This window comes from Macaca mulatta, chromosome 10 (assembly GCF_049350105.2).
Source record: "Macaca mulatta isolate MMU2019108-1 chromosome 10, T2T-MMU8v2.0, whole genome shotgun sequence".
NCBI classification, from domain to species: domain Eukaryota; kingdom Metazoa; phylum Chordata; class Mammalia; order Primates; family Cercopithecidae; genus Macaca; species Macaca mulatta.
The window spans coordinates 21,891,755-21,916,441 of record NC_133415.1 but is presented as its reverse complement, the minus strand read 5'-3'; the positions used below and the strand labels follow the sequence as shown (position 1 = coordinate 21,916,441).

General features: G+C 42.4%; 1 protein-coding gene across 31 annotated transcripts in view; it reads left to right on the top strand.

Annotated features, from left to right (window-relative positions):
* Positions 1-24,687, top strand: part of NF2 (NF2, moesin-ezrin-radixin like (MERLIN) tumor suppressor) — a 100,798-nt gene that overhangs the window by 38,335 nt on the left and 37,776 nt on the right. For 15 of the 31 annotated variants that reach the window (XR_013398726.1, XR_013398723.1, XR_013398725.1 and 12 more), the window contains 7 exon segments: positions 1,170-1,295; positions 3,843-3,965; positions 6,638-6,721; positions 17,785-17,853; positions 18,721-18,803; positions 21,340-21,415; positions 24,537-24,671. Coding sequence is in view for 23 of the 31 variants with exons in the window: in XM_028827378.2 (XP_028683211.1) it covers positions 1,170-1,295; positions 3,843-3,965; positions 6,638-6,721; positions 17,785-17,853; positions 18,721-18,803; positions 21,340-21,415; positions 24,537-24,671 (696 nt within the window). In the remaining 8 variants the exon portion in view is untranslated. 31 annotated transcript variants of the gene reach the window in all.

Genomic DNA, 24,687 nt, shown 5'->3' with positions numbered 1-24,687 from the left:
CTGGGATTACAGGCGTGAACCACCGCCTGGCTGCCTAAGAATTTTTTTCATTCCTTTTCATTAGACATCTTCAGTGTACCAAGACTTTGAGTGGAGATTTCTAATGAGGACAGGAAGGGATGGATGCGTCCGCAGTTGAGTGGTCTCCTTTTTCCCATGTCTGTTGAAAGATTACTCTTTCATGACCACCATTTCTGTGATGCATCTCATATGATCCTAACGCACTCGAGTTTGTATTTGAATGTCCATCTGATATTTAGTGGTGGTTGGGGCAAGGAGGGGGCAAGCAGCAACTAAGGGGTTGTGTGGGAACATCCTGGGTGGTTTAACTTGAAAACCACTAGGTGGCAACATTTACTAAGCTGCCGGCCATTCTCTTCCCTTAAGACATTGAACTTGCTTTTCCACATAGCAGATGGAATAGCTGAGAAGAGTTTAGTAGCCATTGCTTCAGGTTCTTTTGAAAGTGAGGCTATAGGATAAACACACTACAGTATATTGGTATCTGTTCACCACCTGGATTTAGATACCAGGAGTTTGAAATTGCTCTGGGTGACTGGGTGAGTAGCTTCCCCTTTGGCCTCAGTTAGGCATCCTTGATAGGAGAGACCTGTGATTGGACTATCTGGTCTCTCATGGTTCTTTTTCTCAATGATTTACGACTTTGATTGTAATTTCTTTATATTAAAAAAAAAAAAAAACTTGTAGTAAAACCAGTCTTATTTAAAGGAATATTAGCCTTTTATCAAGGGCAAAATAATGATTTAAAAAAAAAATCAACAAAATTTCAAGGCAATGAATGTCCCTAGAAGCTAGCCATCTCTTCAAGTTAACTCAAGAGGCTAGACTCTCCTAAATGAGGATGCTTATTTACCAGCTTTCCTCAATTAGCAGCTTTGGGGATGTTAAAATCCGTAAGGAACTGTCCAAGGGATGTATTGTGTATGCTTTGCAGTGATTAAGCCATTAAGCTCTAATTGGTATTTTCCCACTCATGGGTTTGTGAAGGAAGCTTTAAAATTATTTAGGAATTCAGTCCTCATCAGCTGTCTTAGTATCATCCCCACGTTTTGGAATCTGAGAGTGGGAGAGTGTAGAGAAAAGGTTTTTGTGCAAGTGGATTATGATTTTTGCTCACAGTGTCCTTCCCCATTGGTTTGTTATTGCAGATGAAGTGGAAAGGGAAGGACCTCTTTGATTTGGTGTGCCGGACTCTGGGGCTCCGAGAAACCTGGTTCTTTGGACTGCAGTACACAATCAAGGACACAGTGGCCTGGCTCAAAATGGACAAGAAGGTTGGGCTAGATCTCGATGAAACTGGTGGGGCTGACTTGTGCCTTCCAGTTTTTCCCTGAGCAGGCGCCTGGCTCATCACTGGGGCGCTGTAACTGTGTAATGGAGAAGGGGGCACATTCCTGAATTAAGTCATGCAGAAAGCAGGACCTGGAGATGCTACTGGTTTCCTACTCCTCGCAGGCTCTCCTGGGCAAGCAGAAGTTACCAGGATTAGACTGCTGCTGGCCCTGGCTTTTTTACCCATTGTTACCAGCCTGATAGCTTCTGGCTTTATGCCTTTCAGTTTATGAATAAAAACTTTATGAATAAAAATTACTGTTATCTTCTTATACTTAAAAATAACCAATTTGTGTCTTTTGGAGAGTATTGGGGCTTGTGTTCTTTAGGAAATTTTTAAAAGTCTTTTTGAGAAACACCATAGTCTGACATGAATTAATCATTAATATTATCTAAGGAATAGAGAGTGCCTGGTCCCCAGGGTGAAAGAATGTCCGTTTTGTCCTCAGGATTCTCTGGGGCTTCTGAAGCATGGCAAAGCAAGCTGGGCTCCTGGCAATTTTAATGTGGCTTGGAAATGAATATTGCCTAAGGGAACTGCCCTCTGCATGGGTTCATATATTCACACAGAGATACACTTGCTTACTGACCTGCCTACCTAGCCATGAAAAGCAGGTAGGGAGTAGCCCTGTATGCTTTTGTCAGTAACTCCTAAAAGACACCTGAACTTCAAAGTAAGTCAATGTCTAATTCTTACTCCAAATGATGCCCCCTCAGTTGCCTACCTGAACATGATAAATAATGAAGGCTTTCTATTTTTTTTTTTTTTTTTTTTACCAGTTTGACTCAAAGCTTAAGTGTTCAAATTGTGTTCACATATGTACACAGTAATCTAAATCATCACGTTAGAATCCCTGCTGGTTGTAAGTTCAATGGTAATTCCCAATAATCATGAGCATCTAAGTGCCACTGGGGGCCATTGTCAGTGAGGGTATCATAGACCAGATTTTGAATCTCCTTGGCATTGCCATCTAGAATTTGGGCAGGAGCATGGAGAGTTATGTGTCAAAGACAGCAAAACTTTTTGTATATTTTTCATGATTCTTAGCAAAGTGAATTTTAATCATAGCTGAGTGTAGGCCAAATGGATATTAGATTGGGGGCACCAGGAGCCATGGAACTTGCTGCTCAAGGGAAATACATTACGACACATGTTTTTTGTTTTTTGTTTTTGTTTTTTTTTTTTTTTTTTTTTGAGACGGAGTCTCGCTCTGTTGCCCAGGCTGGAGTGCAGTGGCACTATCTCGGCTCACTGCAAACTCCGCCTCCCGGGTTTACGCCATTCTCCTGCCTCAGCCTCCCGAGTAGCTGGGACTACAGGCGCCCGCCACCTCGCCCGGCTAATTTTTTGTATTTTTAGTAGAGACGGGGTTTCATTGTGTTAGCCAGGATGGTCTCGATCTCCTGACCTCGTGATCCGCCCGTCTCGGCCTCCCAAAGTGCTGGGATTACAGGCTTGAGCCACCGCGCCCGGCCCATTACGACACATGTTAATGGAGCCTTGTAGCCTGTCACATGGCATGTTTGTGTCTTGAAATTCACTCTGGAGAGCAGACGGTTCAAGCTTTACAGGGGTGAATGGAATTGTTAGAAGATTAAAGGCAGCGGTTTACAGACTGTGCTTCAAGTATTTTGTGGGGCATCTCTGGAGGTTCCTTGAAACAAAGGGTTGCCATGATGGACACATTTTGCTTCTGTTGCTCAGTTAATGTTTAGATGATTTCATAATGATCTAGTTCATCATCTCTAAGCTGTATTCTTTTTTTTTTTTAAGACAGAGTTTTGCTCTTGTTGCCCAGGCTAGAGTGCAATGGCGCAATCTCGGCTCACTGCAACCTCCACCTTCCGGGTTCAAGAGATTCTCCTGCCTCAGCCTCCTGAGTAGCTGGAATTACAGGCTTCCACCACCACACCTGGCTAATTCTTTTGTATTTTTAGTAGAGGCGGGGTTTCACCGTATTGGCCAGGCTGGTCTTGAACTCCTGACCTTAAGTGATCCACCCGCTTCGGCCTCCCAGAGTGCTGGGATTATAGGTGTGAGCTATCGGCCCGGCCCTCTAAGCCGTATTCTAACCTGGACCTAAATATTGGCAGTAGGCAGCAAGAAAAAAGAATAAAGGAAGATTCCACTACTTCAGATAATTAAAAAACCTTCCACCTACTATAAAGGACAGTGCCCAAGACTACTGAGTGATAAATTTCTAGTTTTTAACTATTCTATGGCCCTGAGAACATTTATGCCTTAATCCTAGCTCTGCTCACTTCTTGGGGCTATTGATTAATTTGTTTCAGAAACACCATGGGAAGTGAATATTACCTCTTTATGACTTTGTGAATGCTTCAAACTGTAGAATCACAACTTTCAGGAAATGTGATAAATTTAGTGAGAAAAGAATTTAATGCACACCTTGCAAAAGCTTCTTTGAGGGTAGCACAGGAGGAAGAAGTGCCAATATAGTGTGTTTGTCTTTTGCTCTGCAATTCTGCAGGTACTGGATCATGATGTTTCAAAGGAAGAACCAGTCACCTTTCACTTCCTGGCCAAATTTTATCCTGAGAATGCCGAAGAGGAGCTGGTTCAGGAGATCACACAACATTTATTCTTCTTGCAGGTACATCAGTCCAGGCTACCCCCCAGTTCTGAGAGAACTTGCCCAGGAATGGTTGCAGAGTTGGCCTCAGAGTTGACCACAAACACCTTTGTATTGCAAAAATATTCTACCTCTGGAAAGTCAGCTCCTTTGGTTCTGTAATGGAAAAAAGTCTTCAGAACAGAACTATACTTGAGTGATGAAAATTGGTGTCAGATGAAATTGTGAAGGTGTGATGGTGAAGAATGGATACAAGTAGCTACCTAACTTAAAATCTCCTTGAAAATGGATCCTGTTTTCTTCTAGCTAACTTAAAAGTACTCAATCGTTTCAAAGGAAGGCTAAAGAGAGAGTCGTATAAAGCAGTAGTTCTTCCGAAAGTTTAAAATCCGCTCTCATTAAGAGAGAACTTCAGCCGGGCATGGTGGCTCATGCCTGTAATCCCAGCACTTTGGGAAGCTGAGGTGGGCGGATCACGAGGTCAGGAGTTCGAGACCAGCCTGACCAACATAGTGAAACCCCATCTCTACTAAAAATACAAAAATTAGCCAGGCGTGATGGCCCATGCCTGTAATCCCAGCTATTCAGGAGGCTGAGGCAGGAGAATCACTTGAACCCAGGAGGCATAGGTTGCAGTGAACCAAAATCGAGCCACTTCACTCCAGCCTGGGTGACAGAGTGAGACTCTGTCTAAAAAAAAAAAGAGAAAACTTCAGAGTTCTAGTGACACTCAGTTTGTCCCCCATATGTGGTACTTCAGACATCATGCTTCATGCTATGCTGTGTCCTTAATTGTCCTGTTTCTTCCTTACTTCCTCATTAGATTGTAAGCCCCTTAAAGGCAAGGCTCATTAAGTGCACAGTAGGCATTTCATAAGTAATTGTCCAACCGAATTGAAGAAATTAGGAAATTCATAATTACAAGTTGACCATTCAGAGGCACAGGGAGGGGAACTGGTCTGAGGATGAAAACCTTATCAGTTTCACTTATGTTCTTACTGCAGGTCAGAGTGGCCCCCCAGTTTCATGGCCAGTTTCAGTGATTGGCACGGGGGCTATTTGTGTGCTCAAAGGTTTCAGTAATGTAAAAGATGGCAGTAGGGGCGTTAATTACGTGATTTCCCAGAGATAGATGGGTAGTCTGTCACATAGCCCTCCTGTAATTAATTTCAGCCTCAGTATATTGTGTTTAGCAAATATTAAGTTAAATATAATAAGACCCCCTAAATTCTTTTTTAAAAAGGTCTGGGGGTGTGTGTGTGTGTGCGCGTGCGCACGCAAAAGAGGTGACAAATTTATTTCAGATGTTTTCAAATCAAAGGGACATTCTTAGGCTGGGCGTGGTGGCTCACGCCTGTAATCCCAACACTTTGGGAAGCCAAGGCGGGCAGATATCTGAGGTCAGGAGTTTGAGACCACCCTGACCAACTTGGAGAAACCCCGTCCTTACTAAAAATACAAAATTAGCCGGGCACGGTGGCACACGCCTGTAATCCCAGCTGCTCGGGAGATTGAGGCAGGAGAATCGCTTGAACTCAGGAGGTGGAGGTTGCAGTGAGCTGAGATCGTACCATTGCACTCCAGCCTGGGCAACAAGGGCGAAACTCCTTCTCAAAAAAAAAAAAAAAAAGGGACACTCTTTCAGTTTTTCTATAGTGTTGCTTTTTTCCCCCTCTCTTTGGAAATGAAACCAAGGGATTAGAAAGTTTCACTGCTTCAGAAACATCTCAGGTTTCATTTTCTCTCTTAAGAATGTAAAATCGCTTTTAAAACCTGAGAAGAATTTTTGTGTTTAACGAAAGCACATAACCATCTCCTAGGTCCCAGAATGTCCTAATGTTGTAGAAATGGCTTTCTTGTAAGCACTTGGAAGCACTGCCTGTCTCTTGTGTGACTTTGGCTTGATTTTCCCTATACTGAAATATTAAGGCATTTTTATGACTGAGCAAGGCAAAATTTACTGCTTTTATGAATCCGGTGACTGTTGATATCTGTGAGAGGAGAGCTGGCTTTCCTGTTGTGTTTATTTCAATGTCCCCCCTACCACGTCATGCCGTTGTCTTGCTTCTGTGTCTGGAACATGCCAAGTTGCACCATTCTAAGAAAATCAAGTGCAATGAAATATGTTAATTCAACATTATGGCTTAAGAATTATATTTCCTGGACCTCACGTGTACTTAAAAGTTGAATCGATCAAATTTTATTGCTTCCTTTTCCCTTAGAGCAGCATGTTGAGAGTGATGGTTTTTTTCTGCAGTCATAACTCAGTGGCCTTGGTGACTTTTGTCTTGTGTTAATACTTAAAAGTAGATCCATTTCCTCTGGGACCGTGTGTATTCAAAGGGACTGAGGCTGCAGTCACCCCCAGAGCTGCTCTTGACACTTCTTGGGTTCATGGTGCTCTGTCACACAGCCTCTATTGTAACTACAGAGACCATTTTTACTCTTCAGCATTGATCATGAAGAGAAGAGGTAAGGGGGTTTTTATGCGTAGCCGTCATACCAGTAACTTCTGTGACTGAACTCTCCACCTGTCTGCATCAGTAAAAAAATATTGTACCCTTTGTCAGAAAATTATTAACAGGCTGCTCTGGCAGCCCTCATTAGAATGCCGTGCAGCCATCTGTTGTGATCAGCCTATACACCTCACTTCCACGCACACAGTATCATGTCCCCCTTGTTGCTCCTTTCAGGTAAAGAAGCAGATTTTAGATGAAAAGATCTACTGCCCTCCCGAGGCTTCTGTGCTCCTGGCTTCTTACGCCGTCCAGGCCAAGGTAGGCTCAAAGAAGGAAAATGTATTCTTCCTGGGGGTTAATTTGGGTTATGGGATCACTCCTATCTTGTCTTTCTTTGGGTTTTCTGTACTTCAGAGAGACTTGCCCCAGAAAGTGAGATGTTATGGGACTTGTGGACTTGGGAGAACCACTGTCGCTGTTCCAGTGTTTGTATGATCGTGTGTGTGTGTGATGTGCACAAATTATAAGTATCATTCTAATGAATTAGAATTCATTCTAAGTGAATTCATTCAGCAAGATGAATTTTCTGTGTAATCTCATTATGTACATGTGGTTTATGACATTTACTGGACAAACCTTTTTTCTTTTTACCATAAACTCAACCATGTGGTACAACCTTTCTATTAGCCAGGAAAAATGAATTTGTGGTCTCCAGTTTTAGCCAAATATGGCCTTTAAGTCAGAAAGGCCCAGGTCCTCACTCCGAACTCATTTGTGAACCGGCTGCCCTGTGTGACACTACACTACACCCTCAAGAGAATGCCCTGCTTCATCTGCCCCTGATTGACATGCTAGCTGTTCATGTGGCTGAGCACTGCAGGTGCTGTGGCCTACCAGGCCCAATTGAGCTGTCTGGTTAGCTGAAAATCGTTGACTTCCATTAAACCACTGTAGACCTTTTTTTTCCCCCTCCCCCCCCCAGACGGAGTCTCACTCTGTCACCCTGGCTGGAGTGCAGTGGCGCAATCTCAGCTCACTGCAAGCTCCGCCTCCTGGGTTCCCACCATTCCCCTGCCTCAGCCTCCCAAGAAGCTGGGACTACAGGTGCCCACCACCACACCCAGCTCATTTTTTGTATTTTTCATAGAGACGGGGTTTCACCGTGTTAGCCAGGATGGTCTCGATCTCCTGACCTCATGATCTGCCCACCTCGGCCTCCCAAAGTGCTGGGATTATAGGCGTGAGCCACCGCGCCCGGCCTAGACATTTTTTTTTTTTTTTTTTTTTTAACAAGACCAATGAGAGAGTCAGCCAGGGTGTTTCATGTCCCTCAGATTTTTCACTTCAGTCATATATCACCTTCTCTTGGTTTCCCTGCTCCCTGCCTTTCACCAGAGCACAAGATGTTGTCCCCAGAATTGGGACTCCTTGATTACTTGTGTGATTTTATTTTATTTATGTTTTATTTTTATTTTTATAGAGATGAGGTCTCACTATGTTGCCCAGGCTGGTCTCAAACTCCTGAGCTCAAGTGATCCTTCTACCTTGGCCTCCCAAAGTGCTGGGATTACAGGTGTGAGTCACCGCGCCTAGCCTTACTTGTGTGATTTTAAAACATAATCTTTTCACTTATTTTTCTTTTTAATTATAGGTGTTCATGAAGTCATTTCCCTATACGGTTAGAAAAATTAATAAAATACTCTTAGCTCACTTTTTGGGGTAGATTAATGCAATTTCAGATGAAAGCCAGGAAGTAACTGTCATTTGTAGGGGGAAAAAGGCTATATGTGCTGGTCAGACCAACAGAAGCACTAAAGTCAATTTAATCATTTGGTGGCTCATGTAATGTTTGCTGAGTATTCACCAGGCCCGGGGTGGGGAGGGAGCATGGGAGTAGTTGACTGTCTCATAGGCAGGCACTAAAGCAAGTATCTGCCGTCAGTGATTTGCCCAAGGTCATTCAGACAATCTTGGGCAAAGCTAAGGGCAGAAGGGCGGAATTCATGGCTTTGGGATTGCATTTTGTGCCTCCCATATTCTACTTCCCTGAAAAATGAGTAATTGAGAAAACAGAAAATGGGCCCTCATTCAACTAAAACATATGCTTCCTTTTATGCTTTGATCAAGAATATTAGCAAGAGGAAAAATGTGTCCTTTCAATCAGTATCACCCCGACAGTGATGAAGCAGTCATTGGCACTTTGATTAAATCCGAGCACTTCCTAGCCTGGAGTTGAGTTCCTTTTCACACACTTTCTCCCCAGTGAGAGTAGACCCGGGCTCTCAAGGACACCACCTCTCTTTGAAGGGCTTCCATCTCAAAGGCTATATTTTCTTTCCATGGATTTTTGGGCCACAAATTCAAAGGCCACCTGTAGAAAAAAATCACTTTTCAGGGAACCAGCAGATGTTTGCTTAAACAGATTTCACTGTAGGAAAGCCCTGCTAATTTGGATCCTACTAATTTGGAGATGAAAGTGATTCACAGACAACATATGTGGCTCACATGGAGGAGGATGTTCTAGCTATTTTTTCCGGTGTAAATTTTAAGGATCTTACAAATAAAGGTAATCTATGGCTTAAAGTCTTCATTTGGGAAACTAAGGCTTACTATGACATGCTTCCAGTTTCTAGGACTGCTGATTAATAGTTAAAGGATATCTGATTATAATATTAATAAGATCTCACTTGCCCATAGTGTTTTCTAGTTTTACCAAAGCAATACAAATGAATATTTTGTGTGGCACTCAGTGTAGTCTTTCCGGAAGCCAAGGCTTGAGAGTATTATGCCTGTTTTGCAGATGAGGAATATAAGGCTCAGAAAGGAATTTGTGATTTGTCCAAACTCACAATACTTTTATGTTAAGCCTATTTTGATGAAATTTATAGCCCACTTCTTGATGGAGAGGATTTCAGGCCAAATGGAATGAGTGGAGCTGGGATGGGAACCCTGGTGTCCAGGCTGCCTAAGTTAGCACATTGCACTTGCCTCTCACTGTCTAGCGTGAGGGAGGTCTTTGGGTAGCAAGCCCTGCCTTTCACTAAAGGCTAGTTTCATTTATATGATCACATTTGTCTGAGTTTTTCAGTAAGTCATACTGGTTCCTTCCATTATATTCAGCTTGTTTTCTTCCACAACCTTCTGAAACAGAAAGGAACTTTAGAAGTGTGGAAGGGAAAGCGAATTGAGCTCATTAACACATGGAATGTAATTATGCACAAATGTATTCATTACAGTATTTCAGCTGTTGGAATGATATAGACACAGTTAATTCCAAAGCATAAAGAAACAATTACCCTCAAAGTATAAATACAAATACTAATCACATGGTTCAGTTAACAAGAACCATATTTGAGTTATACTTGAATAAAAAATGTAGGCAGGGACCGGCATAGTGGCTCACACCTATAATCCCAGCACTTTGGGAGGCCAAGGCGGATGGATCACCCGAGGTCAGGAGTTCCAGATCAGCCTGACCAATATGGTGAAAACTCATCTCTACTAAAAATACAAAAATTAGTGAGGTGTGGTGGTGTGTACTTGTAGTTCCAGCTACTTGGGAGGCTGAGACAGGAGAATTGCTTAAACCTGGGAGGCGGAGACTACAGTGAGCTGAGATTGCGCCATTGACCTCCAGCCTAGGCAACAGAGTGAGACTCCATCTCAAAAAAAAAAAAAAATGTAGGCAGGGTTTTTTTGGTGCAATCACATGACACACTAAACCATCTTGCAGTGTTTAAGTCACCTGTTGGATTGTATATTGACCATTTGGTGTTGGAAATGTGTTCTTATTAAAAATGACTTTGGGAGAGAATGGCATATAATGTGTGAATCTTGTGTTGCTGCATGCAGACTCCTAGTGATCAGAAGAGAGAAAAGAATTGTGGGAGGGGAAGCTTAGTTTCTTCGTACTCTTTAATGCAAATCAGGGACAGAGTACCAAAGTGCAATTGAGTTAGAAAATTGAGTATGTGTAAAGTATAGGTAGAGAGTGGCAAGAGTTGAGTCTGGAGAGGTATGCAGGAAATCAGATCATAAAAGGTCTTAACTTTATCCTGTGGGTGATGCAGTGAAAGGTTTATATTTTAGATAGAGCCTGTAGTGGCTGTGTGATGGACAGATTGGAGTGAGACAACTTTGGAAACAGGGAGACCCATTAGAAGGCTGTGATAGTTGCCCTGGTGAGAGAATATTAGGTTCACACTTCAGGTGGTTGGTTGGATGGGGGCTGACTGATATAAAAATATCCAGGAGATAAAAAGTTGATTAGATGGTGCTATACTCTGCATATCCCTTTTTTCCATATCCTTTTACAGAATGATATTTTTTCTCCCACTCACCATCTACTTTGAGATGTATCCATGTTGTGTATATAGATGTAGCTCATTGATTTTAACTGCCGTATGGTAACCACTGATAAATATACTTAGTTTATCTGTTCCCCTTCTGAGGGAGTTTCTTTCTACTTTTTCCCTATTATATAAACAGTGCTGAAATGAAGATCCTTTTACGTGATTCCTTATGTACATGTGCAAATGCTTTTTCCCCTTAAGGTAGGTGCCTACAAAAATAAATGCATACATATATACATACATATAAAAGATAGCTGGGTGCAGTGGTGGGCACCTGTAGTCCCAGCTACTTGGGAGACTGAGGCAGAAGAATTGCTTGAATCCAGGAAGCAGAGGTTGCAGAGAACCAAGATCACACCACTGCACTCCAGCCTGGGCAATGAAGTGAGACTGCACCTCAAAAATAAATAAATAAATAAATAAAGTTAAAAAATGTAAAAAGGTAGGTGTCTAGAAGAATAATTACATAAGAGGTTGACAAAAGAAGTGAACCCAAATATAAAAAAAATCTTAAATTGATAAGAAAAAGACAAATGCTATGAACAAGGCATGAACAGGCACTTTATAGAAGAGAAAACAAGGCCGGGCGCGGTGGCTCACGCCTGTAATCCCAGCACTTTGGGAGGCCGAGGCGGGCGGATCACGAGGTCAGGAGATCGAGACCATCCTGGCTAACACGGTGAAACCCCGTCTCTACTAAAAATGCAAAAAATTAGCCGGGCGAGGCGGCGGGCGCCTGTAGTCCCAGCTACTCGGGAGGCTGAGGCAGGAGAATGGCGTGAACCCGGGAGGCGCAGCTTGCAGTGAGCCGAGATCGCGCCATTGCACTCCAGCCTGGGCGACTAAGCGAGACTCTGTCTCAAAAAAAAAAAAAAAAAAGAGAAAACAAGAATGGTCATAAATACAAAAAGATGTTTCATCTCACATGTAATGTAAAAAAAAAGAATAAGATAATTTAAAATGTAAGTAATGTGAAACAAAAAAAAAAAGCCAGACACAAAAGGCCACATACTTTATGCTTCCACTTACCTGCATATGAAATGTCCAGAACAGGCAAATCCATAGAGACAGAAAGTAGATTTAGTGGTTGCCAGAGGAGGGGAGAAGGATGAAATTAGGAGTGACTGGTATTGGCCAGGCACGGTGGCTCATGCCTGTAATCCCAAAGTTTGGGAGGCTGAAGCGGGTGGATCACTTGAGGCCAGGAGCTTGAGACCAGCTTGGCCAACATGGCGAAACTCCATCTCTACTAAAAAATATACAAAAATTAGCCAGGTGTGGTGGCATATGCCTGTAATCCAGCTACTAGGGAGGCTGAGGCACGAGAATCAGCTGAACCCGGGAAGCAGAGGTTGCAGTGAGCTGAGATTGCACCCCTGCGCTCCAGCCTAGGGTGACAGAGTGAGACTCTGTCTGAAAAATGAAAATAAAAAAGGAGCCACTGGTCCAAAAAAAAAAAAGAAAAAATGAGTAAGACCTACTATTTGATAGCACAACAGGGTGGCTATAATCAATAATAATTGTACACTTAAAAATAACTGCTAGAATGTAATTGGATTGTTTGTAACACAAAGGATAAATGCTTGAGGGGATGGACACCCATTCTCCATGATGTGATTATTTCACATTGCCCGCCTGTATCAAAACATCTCATATACCCTGCAAATATATATATACCTACTATATACCCACAAAAATTAAAAATTAAAAATTAAATTACAACTTACAAAGGTTAAAAAACGAAATTAGGAGTGATGGCCAGTGGGTACAGGATTTCTTTTTGGGGTAATGGAAATGTTCTGGAATTAGGTAGTGGTGATGGTTGCACAACATTCTGAATATACTAAAAAACACTGAATTGTATACTTAATGTGGTAAATTTATGTATATAAATTTTGTCTCAATAAAAAATTTAAATAGATACAGCCAGATCACCCTCCAAAAGTGATGTCATGATTTAACTTTCAATAACAGTGTGTGAGAATACCTGTTTTTCCACATCCTTTCCAACAGGAGATACTATCAGTCTTTAAAATTTTTGCTAATTTATAGAAAAATATTTTTTTAAATTTGCACTTCCTTGATTGCTATTGGGACTGAACATCTTTTCATAAACTTACTGGCCATTTGTATTTCTTTGTTCTGTGAATCAACCGTTTGTGACTTGCCTACTATTGTATTGTTTGTTTCTTTTCTTCTTTCCTTCTTTCCTTCTTTCTTTCTTTCTCTTTCTTTCTTTTTTTCTTTCTCTCGCCTGCCTGCCTGCCTTCCTTCTTGCCTGCCTGCCTTCCTTCCTTCCTTCCTTCCTTCCTTCCTTCCTTCCTTCCTTCCCTCCCTCCCTCCCTCCCTCCCTCCCTCCCTTCTTCCTTCCCTCCTTCCCTCCTTTCCCTCCCTTTCTTTCCTTTTCTTTCTTCCTTTCTTCCTTTCCCAGGTTCAAGTGATCCTTCTGCCTCAGCTGGGACTATAGGCATGCACAACCACGCCCAGCTAATTTTTTTATTTTTAGTACAGATGGGGTTTCACCATGTTGGCCAGACTGGTCTGAAGTTGCTGATCTCAGGTGATCCACCCGCCTTGGCCTCCGAAAGTGCTGGGATTACAGGCATGAGCCACTGCACTCAACCTGTTTATCTTTTTCTGATTGATTTGTAGACGTTCCATGTATTACGGGTTACCAACCTTTTGTCTATTTTACATATCAGACTGGTCAATCTTTTTCTTTGTATGTTTTGAGTGACCTTTAAAATGCCTTTACCAACCATTATTATATCCATACTCTGTTATGTTTTCTGGTATTTTTATGGATTTTTGTTTGTAGGTTTAAGAATTTATTGACTGGTGTGTGGGTATAGTAGGTAGGGGGTCTGTCTTTTTTCTATACATGTAGTAATCTAACCTTCATGCTTTTGAAATCCTACTCAGAGCATTTTATTTCATTTCTCATAGTTATAGACAGACGAAATTATTTCATATCCAGATAGAGGCTCCATTTAACCTAAGTATTGGCTCCACAAGTCTTTTAAATGGTAAACTCCTTGAATTTAAATTCAATTAGTTTATGTCAGGAGTAGGTCCAGGTTTTCTGGGTCTGAATTTTAATAATTTAGGGGAGTGTCTTCAATGCAAGAGTACCAAATTAGGTGCAGGCCTATGAAAGTGCAGAGACCTGAAGTCCAAGCTTCCCTAGCTTCCCAGTAAATTCACCCCAGTTACATTATCAGAATGCATCTGTTACATAAAAGGATGAGGAGCAGCCATCTCCATCCCTGGAGTGGTATGACTTTCTTTTATATTCACCAGCTACCCTACCACAACTTCAGGATTTTTTTCTTCCCTTGTTGTTTAAAGGGACATTTAAGAGCAGACACATACATCAAGGTGGCTTTAATGTTGGAAGCGGAGTTAGTCCAGTGGAGAAGTTCTTTCAGCAGGGTCTTTGCCACCTCTGCATTGCTCGAATGTGATGTATTTGATCAGTGGACTAGCTGAGAGCTTGGTAGAGTAATGGGGATTGTTAATCTTGCATGCCTTTGGAACCTGAATTTACAACTTTAGCTTTGCATATCTGCTTGCTTTTGCATTAGAGCTTGGTCAGCACTATTGAGAGATTTGCAGATGCAACTAACAGGGCTTTCTTTAGCATCCTACCCTTTCAGAAATCCAGGAGGCAAACAATGATCAATGTTGTCATAAGTAATGCAGAGGATGGCAATAATAATAATACCTGACTTTCACCACGAGCCATGTGCTGTGCTAAATGCTTACCTGTGTGTATTGTTTTACTTCATCCTCATCATCCCCTGTAAGGCAGATGCTCTTATGACCCTCACTCTACAGATGAGGAAGTTGAGGCTTAGAGAGAGGATGCCTTACTCAAGCCCTCAGAAGGGGTACTCCAGCACCCCCCCACTTCCCTTCAAGATCCTCTAAGGCCAGTACTCTCATCTGACAAATAAGAAGACAGATTTGGAGAGACCTGAGATCTTTTGGACATCAGGTTGTATGTATCAAGCATAGTTTTATTTATTTTATTTTATTATTTTTATTATTATTATTTTTTGAGATGGAGTTTCGCTCTTGTTGCCTAGGCTGGAGTGCAATGGCATGATCTTGGCTCACTGCAACCTCCGCCTCCCAGGTTCAAGTGATTCTTCTGCCTCAGCCTCCCAAGTAGCTGGGATTACAGGCATGTACCACCACGCCTGGCTAATTTTGTATTTTTAGTAGAGACAGGGTTTCTCCATTTGGTCAGGTTGGTCTCGAACTCTCAACCTCAGGTGATCTACCTGCTTAGGTCTCCCAAAAGTGCTGGGATTACAGGCGTGAGCCACCGTGCCCGGCCAAGCATAGTTTTAAAAACTTTGCTGGTCTTATTTAATTCAATCCCTGTAAGAGTCCTGCAAGATAAATACTATTATTCCTGTTTTACAGATGAGAAAGCTGAGACACAAAAATTTCCAGGGTCACATAGCTACTATGTGAAAGATGTACGATAAAACCTTAGGCAGCCTGCCTGCAGAGCCAGGCTCCTACCCTCACTCTACAGCTGCCTTGCAGGGAGTACTGTTAAAGCTTAGTACAGTTACGACTTACTACATCACGTCTCTGAGCCTCCCAGAAGCAGAGAGATACCAAGGCCTTTCATTTATAATTTCTAATTTATTATTATTATTATTATTATTATTTTTGAGGTGGTGTCTCGCTCTATCGCCCAGGCTGGAGTGCAGTGGCCAGATCTCAGCTCACTGCAAGCTCCGCCTCCGGGTTTACGCCATTCTCCTGCCTCAGCCTCCCAAGTAGCTGGGACTATAGGCGCCCGCCACCTCGCCCGGCTAGTTTTTTGTATTTTTTAGTAGAGACGGGGTTTCACCGTGTTAGCCAGGATGATCTCGATCTCCTGACCTCGTGATCCACCTGTCTCAGCCTCCCAAAGTGCTGGGATTACAGGCTTGAGCCACCGCGCCCGGCCATTTTTGTTTTTATAGACAGGGTCTTCCACTGTCACTCAGGCTGGAGTGTAGTGGCACAATCACAGCTCACTGCAGCCTTAACCCCTGGGCTCAAGTGATTCTCCCATTTTGGCCTCCCAAAGTCCTAGGATTACAGGCATGAGCCATGGTGCCCAGCCTAGTTTTTTAAATGAAGAAATGCCTAAACTGTGTTACAAAAACTGTGGCATATTTAAAATGTTTAAATTTGACAAATTAGGTCAGATGCGGTGGCTCACGCCTGTAATCTCAGCACTTTGGGAGGCCAAGGTGGGTAGATCCCAAGGTCAGAAGCTCGAGACCAGCCTGGCCAACATGGTGAAACCCCATCTCTACTAAAAGTACAGAAATTAACCCGGCGTGGTGGCGTGTGCCTGTAATCCCAGCTACTCAGAAGACTGAAGCAGGAGAATCGCTTTAACCTGGGAGGTGGAGGTTGTGGTGAGCTGAGATCGTGCCATTGCACTCCAGCCTGGGTGACAGAGTGAGACTGTCTCAAAAAAAAAGAAAAAAATTGACAAATTAATTCCCTTAAGATTCAAAAAAATAATGCAATACAATTCTGCTACTTGAAAGATAATTATGAGATTCAAAAGAAATATTAATTCACGGGACTTTTACAGTTAAGGTGATATGGGAATGAGGCATGATTTAAAGTTAATGATGAATATCTTCTTTCACTCCTGTGTCTATAGTTTTAGGCCACTTCATTTGGAGAACACACCAGAAATCTTAACTTGAGGCTTTTTGAGAATGAAAGGACAGAATGAAATAATTAGAAATTTGGTGGTATATAGAACCAGCAGCCTTGTGCCTGATCCTTTGTTTTTTCACTGTTGGTGGCTAAAAGAATAAATGTTTATAGAAGATTTTACTGAAGTACTGAGCTTTGTTGTTTTTGGTAAAACGAAGAGCCACTGTATGCTGATTTATAAGAGATAGGCTTTGATTTTATATTCTACTGTATGTTTCAGTTAGTTTCTTTTTAAACATTCTTTAACATTTATTTCCTGATCAGACTTGAGTTTTCTAGGAAAGAAAGGAGTTTTTTTTTTTTTTTAAATCAGAGAATAAATGTCCAAGTCATTGTCCCCAGAGGGATAAATTAAAACGCAGGGCCTATTTCCAACCCCATTAGTGACTTCTCTGTAGCTTTAGGAAGATCAATTAACCTTTTACTCACTTCTTTGTCTGTACAATAGGAATGGCAGTGTTGTCATCAGATTTTTCCAAAGTATTTTTCAGAGATTTGAGTGAAAGGTATTAAAAATACTGCCTGCATTATTCCTGGATCCCCCTAGTAATGGGCTCCAATTACCAGTCACTTAGAAGAATGTATAGGTAGGACTCTTATCATATGTTGCTAATCACAACTTTCACAGTTATGATTTGGTGTTTTAATTGAAAAGCTACTGTTTTGGAAGTGACTGCTTTCTTTGAGGGTTAGAAAACATGCCCACATTTCCATACAAATGTCACATTCTTATTAGCATATCACCCATCCATCCCTTACAGGATTATGCAACTCTGTTCATAGATATAATCAGCTTTGTATTTTCATTCAAGGATAACAAACTAGCAAGGTTGAAATCTTGACTTGTCATCGGAATTGAATTGCTCCCTGGAGCTGGGAGGGAATGAGATTGGTCCAGCTCTTTTCAGAAATGGCAGTTGTCTTTAGAATCTCTTTTTTTTTTTTTTTTTTTTTTTTTTGAAACGGAGTCTTGCTCTGTCACCCAGGCTGGAGTGCAGTGGCCGGATCTCAGCTCACTGCAAGCTCCGCCTCCCGGGTTTACGCCATTCTCCTGCCTCAGCCTCCCGAGTAGCTGGGACTACAGGCGCCCGCCACCTCGCCCGGCTAGTTTTTTTGTATTTTTTAGTAGAGACGGGGTTTCACCGTGTTAGCCGGGATCGTCTCTCGATCTCCTGGCCTCGTGATCCGCCCGTCTCGGCCTCCCAAAGTGCTGGGATTACAGGCTTGAGCCACCGCGCCCGGCGTCTTTAGAATCTCAATCGCCTGCTCTCCCTTTCTTCTTTCCAGTATGGCGACTATGACCCCAGTGTTCACAAGCGGGGATTTTTGGCCCAAGAGGAATTGCTTCCAAAAAGGGTAAGAGATTACCTTCCCTTTTCGGGAAGTCATAGCAGATATGTGGTCTAAAAGAAAGCTAACCAAAGGACTTGAAGGAATATTGGAAGTACATAGCAATTTAATTTTAATAAATATTTTGTAATCTCCAGTGAAGAGTGTGGGATCTCTGTTAAGAATATTAAAAAGCAAAGGTTTGTGGAGTTAGTTTGGGGTCACCAGGAGTAGCATGGCCTGTAAATGTTTTTTCTAGCATGGTTGTTTTTTAAATGCAGTTGAGCATCATTGATTCCCAAAGAGTAGGCTGGAGCAGAGTGTATTCAGCTCGGGGAATTGAGCTGTTTGCAGTGGCGAGAGGTGGATAGAGGAGATGAGGTAGGGGTGGGCATTGTGGTTTTTAATCCTCAGCGTTGTTCATCTTATTCATTAGCCACAGACGCAGGCCCGCCCTCACTTTTGCTCCTGCCGATTTTATAGCCCCACTCATCTGTCACTGGGTAATAAAGGCCCGTTCCTCACCTCTTGCTGCCTCTACCTGTCCCTCGATGGCTTCTGAGCATGTGAAGGTCTGAGAAGAGTAAGCATTGCTTCTGACTGAGCTCCGCTGTCAGAGGTGGTCTCTGGGATGTACCACCCAGGCAGGGAACAGGGGCACTGCCAGATTAGGGATGCACCTAGGTCTGAGTTATCATGCAACTTTCTTGAGTTGCTCCTCCAATAATATGGTGCCTTATTTACACGCCCTCTTTGTGTGTGACTGTCTCCCTGGGTGTAGCTCTTTAAAAATAGCTTTACTGTTTTGTAAAAATGATGCATAATTATAAAAGTGGCAAAAATACCAAATTTACTTCATGTGTAGGTTTTTTATTTTGCTCTGTTTTTTGGTAGGTAATAAATCTGTATCAGATGACTCCGGAAATGTGGGAGGAGAGAATTACTGCCTGGTACGCAGAGCACCGAGGCCGAGCCAGGTGAGGCCTATTCATTGTTGGTTTACATTCCTTTATGGGCTTTTTTATTTTCATTTTTTGCCTTAAAGAACTGCAAAACTAGGGCATGCTTGTTGAACAAAATGCAGTACTGAAGTCTATAAAAGAAAAAGGGAGAGCTGGGAGTAACCTTGGTCTTCAGTTTTGTGTGTGTCCTTTTCTAGTACGTGTGACATAAAGTAGGTATGTGTACTGCCTATCAAGATATATAGACCTGTACTCATTGGTAATTAAGTTTACTTTTTTTTTTTTTTTTTTTTGAGACGGAGTTTTACTCTTGTTGCCCAGGCTGGAATACAATGATGTAATATCGGCTCACCGCAACCTCTGCCTCCCGGATTCAAGCGATTCTCCTGCCTCAGCCTCCCAAGTAGCTGAGATTACAGGCATGAGCCACCATGCCTGGCTAATTTTGTATTTTTAGTAGAGACAGGGTTTCTCCATGTTGTTCAGGCTGGTCTCGAACTCCCGACCTCAGGTGATCCGCCCACCTCCACCTCCCAAAGTGCTGGGATTACAGGCATGAGCCACCGTGCCTGGCCCGGTAATTAAGTTTAATTTTAATATTTTTTATTATTTTTTTTTTGAGACAGAGTCTTGCTCTGCTGTCCAGGCTGAAATGCAGTGGCGCCATCTCAGCTCACTGCAGCTTTAACCTCCTGGGTTCAAGCAAACCTGCCTCAGCGCCCCCAGTAACTGGCGCTACAGGCACACGCCACCATGCCCAGCTAACTTTTCTGTTTTTAGTAGAGATGGGGTTTCACCATGTTGCCCAAGCTGGTCTTGAACTCCTGGGCTCAAAGCAATTCGCCCACCTCGGCCTCCCAAAGTGCTGGGATTAGAGGCGTGAGCTGAGCCACTGTGCCCACCCTTAATTTTAAGAATTCTATTGTATGGCTATCCCATTGCTTTTGCATCCATCCCTTTATTGATGGCATTTGAGTATCTGTAGGTTTTTCACTTTTACAGAAATTTCTGCAGTGCACAATCTTCTATTTTTATACAATTGTATGAGTAGTTCTGAGGATATATTCTTTAAAACAAGGGTTGTTAGGTCAAAGGATGTGAGCATTTTGCATTTTGACAGGTACCACCAAATTGTTCTCCAAAAAGGCTGTACCTGTTTATACATGCCTGTCGAGAAGTGTTATGAGAGTGTCCCACCTCCCACCCCAGTCTATCCTCAACACTTGTTTTTATCAATCTAATTTTTGTCATCTAAAAAGTGAAAACTTTTATCTCATGTTAGAATTGTCATTCCCTTGATTAGGAATTGATCATGTTTTCATTAGCCTTCAACGTTTTTTTTCTCTTCTTCAAATCAGTTTCCTAACACTTTTTTTTTTTTTAAACTTAAGTGCAACATGCATATGGAAAAGTAGACAAATTATAAGTGTACAACTTGATCAATTATCGTAAGGTGAAAACACCATGTAACACCGGAGGAAGAAATAACCTTTGTCTTCCCACCCCCAATTCCCCTTTCTTCCTCCCCAAAGGTAACCAGTCTCCTGATTTTTAATTCCAGATTGGTGTTGCCCATTTTAAACTTTGTATTCTGTTTTTTGTGTCTCCTTTTACTCAACATCATATCGTCAGATATGGGTTTGTGGCATGTGGCAATAGTTTTTTCATTTTCATTGCTGTATAGACTTCCACTGTATTAGTATACTACAAATTATTTATTCATTCTACTAATGATGGACATTTAGGTTGTTGGGTTGTCTCCTGGTTTTTGCTATTACAATAGTGTCAATTTCCCAAAGTAATTGTACCAATTTACATCAACGTGTGTGATTTCTGATTTCTCCACCTGTTCACCAACACTTGGCGTTCTCTCAGGATGGATTTTTAATATTCACTTGAGAGCATTTGGAGATTGGAGAGAGAAGGAAGAGGACAAGGTCATAGGAAGACTTGAGTTAAAATATTTCAGTATGATACCTGTTTGAGAGTTTTCTGCAAGTTATTGCTACTTCAATAGCTTACTTTAAATTATAACTTAGATGAAGGTGATCTGACTTGGGTTTTACAACCCAGATAACTCTTGCCCTAACCTCCAACAATGCTCAGGAAGCTTGCAGAGAGAGAGAGCTGTTTCACTTCCAAAACCTTCCAGGTAAAGAAAGTACACAAAGGAAAAGCAAGAACTTAAATAAAATTCAAACACCCAAATCTGTTTGAGGGTAAAAGGTAACATACCGCATACTCTTCTTGAATTACTTGAGATGAGTTTACTGTTTACCAAGGGCAAGGTGGGAAACTAAGGCCAAGAAACACCGTGATGAGTCTGTTCTCTGACTCTCTTTTGATGGGGATGGGAAATTCTGCTCGACCTCAGTGTGTTTAATAGACTCAGGGCCAGGCAGAGCTTTGCTGGTATCTGCTGTGGCTTTTGTCTTCTGGCAGCGACGTGGCTCTAGAGGAATGGCAGGGCCAGAATGCCTGGTTTGGTGCCCACCCACTCTCCACCCATCTCACTTAGCTCCGATGACAGTGTCTTCCATTCTCCCCACAGGGATGAAGCTGAAATGGAATATCTGAAGATAGCTCAGGACCTGGAGATGTATGGTGTGAACTACTTTGCAATCCGGGTGTGTTGAAACCTCTCTGAGCTCCTTGTGTAGTAGAATGAGGGCCAGACTGCTAAAATGGTTACTTCTTCATTCCAAGGTGATAGACTCTTTCATGGTTCTATGGTAAAGAAGAAAAGAGGAAGGAAAGATAGGTCTTAGTGCCTAACTTTCTATTTTTGGACTTCAGTTAGATCATAGGTAATTAAGTGTCACTTGAGCCTTGGGGGACTTAGACCTGATTCTGCTCTCAGCAGAAACCTGTTTGAATGCTCTGAGTGTAAGATTTGATTATTTCTGGCTCTGTGAGATCTCAGTCCACAGGGAACACCGGTAAGTACTTTCCCCCTCCCCCATACAACAACCCCCTGCACCCCCATCCCGGCCCCAGGCACTAGGAGAGTAGATCTGCCTTTATAGATTACTGATTTGTTTGGGATTCTCACTATGAGGCTAATTGGTTTTCTATTCAAACCATTAATAGTCTGCTGTCTGCTGGGAACCCACTGCTTCTGCGGGGAGAGGCATTTGTGTGCGGCCCAGATATGGGCCTTTGGAATGTCTTTCTCCTGTGGGTCAGTATCTGGATGCAGTGTATAAGCAGCTTCTTCCAAAGGGATGCATGCGATTTGCCAAAGCATTTCACTATGGACTGCAAACTGCAGATGAGTAGATGTTAAAACAATCAGGCGGGTCCACCTTTATTTTCATCGTCATGCTTTGCTTTCCCTTATTGGGTTCCTACAGTTGTTGTATTAAATTCAGGTAAATTGAAATACATTTTAAATATTCTAGGATAGCTTTCTACTTAATTTGTATTTTGTAAATATGGATTTGTATGGATTACTCTGCATAAGAAAATAAGGCACACTTAAAGTGCCTAAAAGGTGCTCCATCATAGTACAGGAAGTTCTCTTCTAAAGTTCTATCAGTTTGTATTTGCTAATTGCTTGGTTTCTTTAAGGTCAAACTAATGTAACACATTTCTGTGGTTTTGTCAACTCAACTCCTCTTGCTCCATGTGCTGGCCACCTAGATTCTAGAAAACTAAAGTTTTATAATCCTCAGAAAACAGTTTTTTGGTTTTTAAAAATCTGTTTTGTTTTTTAGAGGTGGAGTTTTGCTATATCACCCAGGCCTGCTAGGCTCAAGTGATCCTTCCACCCCAGCCTGCCAAGTAGCTGGGGTGTGTACCACTGTGCCTGGCTGAAAAAGTTTCTCATTAGGGAATATTTCTACATCAGTCAGACTAATGGATACTGTTTTTTGTGTATGTTTCCTATATCGAGCAATAGACAAAGCTACTAGCTATTTTAGTGTCTTTTATGTTTTTTTTTTTTTTTTTTTTTGAGACGGAGTCTCGCTCTGTAGCCCAGGCTGGAGTGCAGTGGCTGGATCTCAGCTCACTGCAAGCTCCGCCTGCCAGGTTCACGCCATTCTCTGGCCTCAGCCTCCCGAGTAGCTGGGACTACAGGCGCCCGCCACCTCGCCCGGCTAGTTTTTTGTATTTCTTAGTAGAGACGGGGTTTCACCGTGTTAGCCAGGATGGTCTCGATCTCCTGACCTCGTGATCCACCTGTCTCGGCCTCCCAAAGTGCTGGGATTACAGGCTTGAGCCACCGTGCCCGGCTGTCTTTTATGTTAAATTAGTTTTAAAAGGGGCTGCTTGAGTCTCCACCTCTCTCTGTTTAATCTCTAGAAGTGTTGGAGTCATAATGGTAGGAGGTAGAAGCCTTAATCTTTTTTAAAAAATTTAAACTAGATAGTCAGAACACAATGAAATATCTCATTTTCCAAAATGTACTGCAGATTTAAAAGTACAAAGCCTCACTTCTATTAATGCAGTAGCTTTCTTAGCTTTGCGGACAAGCAGAAGAATCTTTCGTGGTTTGATGATAGCGTCTGACTTTGGGATGTTAGGAGTAAAAAGATTTACGCTGGAGTACTCACTCCTCCATCTGATGTCTGCTGTTAGATTGGTACTTCTCTTCACAGTCCCAGTACCTTCTCAGTTTACAGATCTGTTTTTCTGCCCTTGAGTCTTGGTTCAATTTCCATTATCAGCAAGGAGTCAGGAGCTGTAGTATCCTTGTGCAGCAAGTTTCCTTCCACTCTGTCCTTATCAGGGTCAGTGCTGTGGGAGCCCAGGGCACCCACCGTGGGCTACTTTGACTGCTGGCCAGGACCGCTGTCAGGGGCAGAGCATAGGTACGGCTTTTAGACAGCTTTGTTGATGAATAGAATTCCTTTTGATAATGTATTTCCCAACATGCAATCATTAAAAATTTCAAACTTACAGGAAAATTGAAAGAATTTTTCAGTGAACACCCATATATATGCACAACCTAGATTCTACAGTTAACATTTTACCAGACTTGCTTTATCACATGAAGACTACATTATATCATAAAATGAGACCATCCAGTCCCAGGCACTGAAAATTTTCTTTCTAGTAATCCAACAATGGTTTCTTTAAATACAAGAAATCATTAAACCTATAGGTTTTTTTATTTTGTTTGTTTTAAGTCTCTCTCTGTCGCCCAGGCTGGAGTGCAGGGGCGCCATCTCGGCTCACTGCAACCTCCACCTCCCGGGTTCATCCAGTTCTCCTACTCAGCCTCCTACTAGCTGGGATTACAGGTGTGTGTCACCATGCCCGGCTAATTTTTTTTTTTTTTTAATTTTTAGTAGAGATGGTGTTTCACCATGCTGGCCAGGCTGGTCTCAAACTCCTGACCTCGTGATCCACCCACCTCGGCCTCACAAAGTGCTGAGATTACAGGCATGAGTCACTGCTCCCGGCCTAAACCTATGGGCTTTAATTCTAAACCTATGATAGCCTGGTTATTTAACTAGAGGGAACAACACTTACGTTACTCCTCCTTTAGCCATTGAGCCAGTGACAGAAGCCCTGAGTGATTGTTCTGGGGGACCCAGAAGTCACAAGAATGGAACAGTTTTGCTTCTGCCTGCCCCAATTCAGAAAGCTGAAATCTTCTTGGTTTATAAGATAGCTGTGACTTCTGTTGGGACCTGCTGAAACTTGTCACATGTGACAGTGTGTGCCAGATTCTTTGGAAGGTTGAATAAAATTTTGAGCCTCAGCTGGAGCTTACAGTGTCTGTTCTTATTGGATCCACAGAATAAAAAGGGCACAGAGCTGCTGCTTGGAGTGGATGCCCTGGGGCTTCACATCTATGACCCTGAGAACAGACTGACCCCCAAGATCTCCTTCCCGTGGAATGAAATCCGAAACATCTCGTACAGTGACAAGGAGGTAGGACATGTCTGTA